At 49.4% G+C, this 6,783-nt stretch overlaps 1 protein-coding gene across 1 annotated transcript; it reads right to left on the bottom strand.

The window, feature by feature from the left end:
* Nucleotides 1-4,117: 4,117 nt before the first annotated feature.
* FZD10 (frizzled class receptor 10) lies at nt 4,118-6,305 on the bottom strand. The gene has a single exon (XM_042442106.1). The coding sequence runs from the start codon at nt 6,024-6,026 to the stop codon at nt 4,293-4,295; it is 1,734 nt and encodes a 577-aa protein (XP_042298040.1). The 5' UTR covers nt 6,027-6,305; the 3' UTR covers nt 4,118-4,292.
* Between the last annotated feature and the right edge of the window lie 478 nt (nt 6,306-6,783).

The raw sequence follows: 6,783 nt of genomic DNA, 5'->3' as shown, positions 1-6,783 counted from the left end.
TGCCAGGAAAGGTGGAAGACAGTAGAAAGAGAGGAAGACCACATGCTACATGGTTAGACTCAGTCAGAGAAGACATGGTCCTGGGCCTAGAGGACCTGGGCAGAGAGATTGAGGACGGGCTCTTGGAGATGTCTCATCCGCAAGGCTGCTGAGTCGAAGTTGACTCAAGGGCAGTTAACAAATAACAATACTATTCTGCAGGTGGTGTATTTGTGTGTGTGTGTGTAATCATGTTTCTGAATGCTTAAAAAGCTCCCTGCATGTGGAAAACAAATACAGCAGGATGTGTGTTGTGTCCTTGATGTGATCATTTATCTTGAAGGGAAGGGTTGTGCTTTTAAGATATGAGGAAGGATGTTCAAAGGTGATGCCTGCAATCTCAAGTGGTGTAGCCCTCTCTCTTGTCTCTGGATCTTGCCACCCATTCTTTTGAATGAATCAGAAGACTGAGCCAGACTGGACTGGAAACACAGGACCCCGGCAACAAGTGGAGCTCCTGTAGCAAACAGTTCACCAACTCCTACGGTCTTGCCACTTTTTCTTTCCTTGATATTACAAAGAAAAGAGCAGCGCTGTGTTAGAAAAAGGCAGCGGTGAAAGGACTCATTCATTCACTAATTCATCTCTGACATGTCAAACTTGACCCTCTACAGATTTGAAGAGTGTTAAACCCGGATCAGCCTAGTAATCTTCCTGTGCTTTATAAACACGATACTGCACTACATTGCCGGAGAACTGTGTACCAGCTCACTTGTATCCAGTCCTGTCCATGGCTAAACATGGACAGATGAACTGGAAAGCAAGGATATGGGGGGTGGTGGTGGTGGAGTGTAGGTTTCTTGCTATTTTGTAACCATTCTGGGGGGCTTTGGGGCAACTTCTCCCAACTTAAGCATCCTCCCCATTTTAGTTTAGTTTATTTCCCACTGCCTGGGTGATAGGGGAAAAGCAGCTCAAAAGGCAATTGTGGGTGGTAAGCTTCCCATCTTACAGTGATCTTGAAGGTAGAGGACAGGCTAGGTTATGAATAAGACAAGCATGTCAAAAACTACCCAAAAGAAAACTCTTCTCATCTTAAAAAGACCCCAAGTCACTCAAATGTGCACGAGGAGTCTGCCATGTATAAGCAACATGGAATGGCAAAGCATGGGCCTTGCATGTGAAAAGTGCCAGGTCCAGACCTTGGAGCTTCTCAGATTTCAGGGCTCAGACCAGAGCTAGGAAATGCTATTTTTCTTTCCATCTGCAACTCGCACAATTCCCCAGCCAGCATGGCCAGTGGATTCTCTTGACTTGTCGTCAAAATAGGGAACATTTCCCAGATTTGGTGCAAAGTCTTGTGCCTTTTGAATGCAAAATAGATGCTCTGTCAATGAGCTAAACCAGACATGGATTTGACAGTCCTTCAAACAGCACAGGGGTGGGCATCTGTGGCACTCCAGAGGTTTTTGAAATGCAGCTGCCATAATCCCCCATCATTGGCTATGTGGCCCAGGACTATTTGCCTCTGTAAACCAAAACATATGTTCACTGTAAGGGTGAGAGACCTCTCTCAGACATGACACCAAAAGACATCCCACAGTGTGAGAACTCCCCTTATGAGTTTTTCATTTAGTGGGTTTTCTCTAAATGGTTTGATCTTCAGTCAGTGACTACTGATCAGGCTGGCTGGGTTTCTGGGAGTTGTCTATAGTAATCGGGAGGGCCAAAGTTTGAAAACCATTGGTTTAAGTCATCTGGAAGCACTCACTGAAGTAGCTTATCATGTGGCTTCACAAAAAATCTGCTCAGAAACACCTATAAACATGCTAAGGAAATCAGTATTGCAAAGAATTCTGGGAGACATTTTAAGATGTACTCCCACTATTTTGAACTGGATTTCTAGCCAGGCTTGTTGGACCTCATTGTTGTCACCTTCAGGTGAACCCAAAATGCATGTTCTACAACATTTGAGAGTCATGTTTTAGGTGTGGAGTTGTATATACACTGCTCCCTCGGGTTACGAAATTAATTCGTTCCGCGGCCGCTTTCGTAACCCGAAAAGCCTTCGTAAGCCGAAATGCCATAGGCGCTAATGGGGAAAAGCCGCAATTCCGTGTAAAATAGCGCCGAAAAGCACCAAAAATTTTTTCGTAACCCGAAAAAACATTCGTACCCCGGAACAATTATTTCCAATGGGATTTTTTCGTATCCCGGAAATTTCGTAACCTGGGTATTTCGTATCCCGAGGTACCACTGTATGTACATTGGCTGTGGCACTGGCTTGACTTGTCTTTGACCAGACTGTAACTCCCAAGCCACCAGGTAGCATCAGTCTGAAAGGGGTCTTAAAGGTCATCTAGTCCAACTCCTTGCTAAATCAAGACGTTCTGCAACCACAGCATTCCTAAAAGATGACCATCCAGCCTTTGCTTAACTACCTGCAGTGAAGGACCGATTACTATCTCCCAAGGCAGTCCGTTCCACTGCTGAACACATTTTACCAACAGCACACATTATCCCCCTAATGTTTAATTGCAAGCTCTTCTTCAGAAGCCTTGCAATTTCTGACCACTGGGCCTCAACCCTGAAGAACAATGGCCTGAAATATATCCACATTTCGTATCGGACTTGGTACTGCAAAGTAATATGGTCAAGAGAAGGACAAGCTTGACTGACTTACTTTTCTTATCACTGGGGAACTTCCACTTCTTGATCTGAAGCAGTGTGGAAGCCACTGCTTTAACCGTTATGCTGTCTTTAAAATACTGCCTAATCCAATCCTTGGCCACTAGCAGCCTCAGTAGATTTTAGTCTCTTCACCCAATCTTGCTTTTTAAAAGATGTTATCATGGGATTGTGGAGGAGGTGGAACAAGGGAGAAGGATGCCATGATGTCTTCCAGGAGGAAAAAAAAGAATTGTTTGGCCTTCATCTTAAAAAAGATACGTTCATGTGATTGCATCTAAGCATCTCTTACCATCAAACAACATTTGCAAAAGAGTTTTATTAGCCTCAAACCCTGTCACCATGGAATACTAATGACACTCTTACGTTATCAAACTAAAGGCCATTTTATTATTATTAATTATTATTATTTAATAAAATAGCAGGACATGAAAAATAATTGTATATTACAAATATATATATAATTTTCATACACACGCGCGCGCACAAGGCTGAACACACTCCCACACATCCTCTCATGCACACAGACTTGTGTCTTTCCTTTGCAGCAAAGAGCATTGGTTGAGACAGTTTCCCTTCACAGAAAATAAAAATAAAATCGAGTGCTTCTTGATCTATTCATCCCCAGAATTTGTTCAACAATAGAAAGAGTCAATAAGCCTCTTTGGATCCTTTTCAGTCCATCCCCTCCCCCTTCTTCTTTTTCTACAAATCAGTCCAAACTTGTCTGATTTCCATTAAAAAGCCACAAAATGTAATGCTAAAAGGTTTCCAAGGACCAGACCCCTTAGTTCTTTTGTTAAGTGATTCCCTTTGTTGCCTTTATGTATAGCAAAATACTTGTTTCTTGTTTTATGTCTTTGCAAGGATGGTGTGTGTGTGTGTGTGTGTGTGTGTGGAGGGGGGGCATATTGCACATTATTTCTTTTCACCCCAATCTGGAGTCTTGGAGTGGACTTTTAAGCAACGGAGCATGGGCAAACCTTTTGGACTGAAGCTATTTTCAGAGATACTAGACAGAACGAGAAGTGTTTCTCAAAATGATTTCTTTAAGTTAGAACAAAAGTTGCTTTCAAAGCGGATGCATCGATTGAACTCAAGGTTCTCTCACTCTCAAAGGGCTAGTTGCCTAAAAGGACACAATTCTCTTTCAAGTTCTATTTTTAAAAAAATCATCACTCTATAAAGTCTATCTCAACCTGGTTAGAAATCTAAAGGAAAACCAATCTTTAGTATCTATACAAATAATTACATACTGCTCTTAACCCCGGAGGGCTGGGGGAAAATCAAATGGTTTAAAACAAGTTAGTAGCCAAAGCTGGATGAAAGGCAAGGAGAAAGCAGTTGTTGTCAGTGTTCCATGCACTAAAAACTTTCCAAACAGTGCATTCTAACAGTTTAGTGCTTCTCAGCTTAGATTTGCTCTTTTACCTATTTGATAAAAAGAACATTAAAAAAACAAACACAAAACACAATTTCATTAAATAACAAGCTTTTCCTTAGTTCTGAGTGCTACTGTGAGCACTTCTGAGTCTCCTCACACGGGTTAGACACTTGTAGTTTTGTTTTTGTTTAAAAAAAAGCATCATCGTCATTATTATTAATGTACTTTGTATACGCTTTGTTCACACACAGGTAGGGGGTTGCAAAGCCGACTCGTATTTTGCCTGGTAGACTTTTGGCAGATGCTGGGGCTTTTTGTAAAGTCCGCTACTTGCAATCACGCTGGCAGGTTTCCTCCGAGTCCTTTTCTTAAGTCTCCGGCTGCACACACTTTGCCAGGACTGGAGGGTCTTGGAGGTCCAGATCCACATGCCGCTGGTAATCCCCACAACCAACAGCATGAAGACCTTGACCATGAAAATCTCCACAGCCGGGATGGATTCGCTCATGGTGCAGTCCAAGTGTTTGGTCTGATTCCCGTTCACCTTACACTTCTGCTGCATCGCCAAGACCTTCCAGTAATCCATATTGAGCCGCTCGTAAAAGTAGCAAGCGATCACGCAAGTTGCAGGCACAGTGTACAAGACTGAAAAGACCCCGATCCGGACCATGAGCTTCTCCAGCTTGTCAGTGTTTTCTCCGCCTGTCTTCATTACTCGCCGGATGTGGAAGAGGGCCACAAAGCCTGAAAGGATGAATGAGGTCCCGATGACAAGATAGCAAGCCAAGGGGACCAGCACAAACCCGGTCAGCGCGTTGACGTCCATGCTTCCCACATAGCACAAGCCTGTGAGCTCATCCCCGGCCACACGCCGCATCACCAAGATCATGATGGTCTTCACGGCTGGGATGGCCCAGGCGGCCAAGTGGAAGTAGCTGCTGTTGGCTTCGATGGCCTCGTGGCCCCATTTCTTCCCGGCGGCGAGGAACCAGGTTAAGGTCAAGATCACCCACCACAAAGAGCTGGCCATGCCGAAATAGTAGAGGACGAGGAAGACCAGGGTGCAGCCGGTGCTCTCCAAGCCTTCTTGGATGACGTAGAGTTGGCCGCTGTCCCGGTCGCAGGCGATGGTCTCGGCCCCAGAGAAGAGGCGGATGATGTAGCCCACCGAGTAGACGCAGTAGCACATGGACAAGAAGATGATGGGCCGCTCGGGGTACTTGAAGCGGGGCGGGTCGATCAGGAAGGTGAGGACAGTGAAGGCGCTGGAGAAGAAGCAGAGGACGGACCAGACAGCGATCCAGACGACGGCGAAGCGCTTGTCCTCCCGGCTCCAGTAGACATCCACCCCGGGGCTGCAGAGCGGGGCGCAGGAGGCGCTCTTCTCCACGTGGTGGAACTTGGCGGGGTTTTCGCAGGCGCCGTCTTTTGGCTGCTGATGATGGTGGGAGTCCTGGGGCCGATGCGGCCGGAAGATGGGGGGCAAGAGGCCCGATCCTCCCCGGGGGGGCTCCTCGGAGCCATTGTTGGGGGCCTCCATGCAGAGGTAGTTGGGGTCGTTCTTGTTGGGCAGCTTGGCGCAGTCGAGAGAGTCAGGCCAGCGGAAGGTGAACTGCTCCATGATGGGCGAGCACTTGAGGCGGGCCTGCTCGCACATGACCCGGCAGGCCGGGATGGGGGCCGAGACCTGCTCGGTGCACATGGGCGCGTAGAGGGAGCAGAGGAAGAAGCGGAGGTGCCCATGGCAGCCATACTCCACCAGCGGGGCAAATTCGTGGAGCTGGATGGCCGCCTCGCGCTGGTCCTCGTGGCCCATCAGGTTGGGCATGCGGGTCAGGTTGTAGCCGATGTCCTGGCACATGGGGATGGCGATGGCTTGGCACCGACCCAGGCCCTCGCCCGGCCGCTCTAGGTCCAGGGAGCTGATGCCAAGGCAAGAGGAAGGGAGCAGGAGGAGCAGTAGCAGGAGGGCCATGGCGCCCAAAGGGACGCCCTCAAGGGCGGCTGGAGGGCCCGCAAGGGAGCGAGAAGGAGGCCATGGCCGGAGGGCTACAGGGCGGCCATGGCGCCCCCCTCACTCACCTCCCCATTGGCGGGGCCTCCGCCGCCGCCGCCGCCGCTACTCGCTCGCTGCTGGCTGGCTTCCTTGCCCGCCGCTGCCTTCCCTCCGCGTCCTTCCTCCTGCTCTTTCGGCCACTACTTCTCCCCGGGACCCTCGCCGTCGCCGCTCCCTCCCAGCCCCCAAGGGGCGGGGCCTCAGGGGGCGGGGCCTCGCGCTCCCTTTTGGGCGCCTGCCTCCTCAGTCCTCCTCCGCCTCCTCCTCCGCGTTCGGCCTCAGAGGGGGTTTCCCTTGGCCCTCCTCAGGGGCTGAGAGAGCGTCCTCGCTCACACTCGCCCCCTTCCCTCGCCCTCAGCGGGTTTTTAATACAGCAGCTGGGACTGCAACCCCGCTTCCCTCTAAGCCAGCCGCCTCCCTCCCTTTCTCCCCTCCTGAGGTGATTTGGCGCCAAGAGAGGCTTCCCAAGCGCTTACCGGACGGCCACCTTCCCATAATCCCCTCAGGCTGGCCCAGGGCTGATGGGAGTTGCAGTCCCAAGCAGCCCTCAAGCCGTCCCCCTCCGTTTTCAGCTCTCAGCGCTTGAGGCGAAGCTGTCCCCGGCTTTCCTTGGTCGCTGTTTTACAGAATGTGAAGTCGAAGGCTTTCAGGGCCGGCGTTCACAGTGTTTTTGTGG

This window comes from Sceloporus undulatus, chromosome 10 (genome assembly GCF_019175285.1).
Source record: "Sceloporus undulatus isolate JIND9_A2432 ecotype Alabama chromosome 10, SceUnd_v1.1, whole genome shotgun sequence".
In the NCBI taxonomy this organism is placed as follows: Eukaryota; Metazoa; Chordata; class Lepidosauria; order Squamata; family Phrynosomatidae; genus Sceloporus; species Sceloporus undulatus.
This window is presented reverse-complemented; position numbering and strand designations above follow the sequence as displayed.

Bases quoted from the DNA above. Each gene is read 5' to 3' on its own strand.
- FZD10 (XM_042442106.1), bottom strand. From the start codon at position 6,026: ATGGCCCTCCTGCTACTGCTCCTCCTGCTCCCTTCCTCTTGCCTTGGC.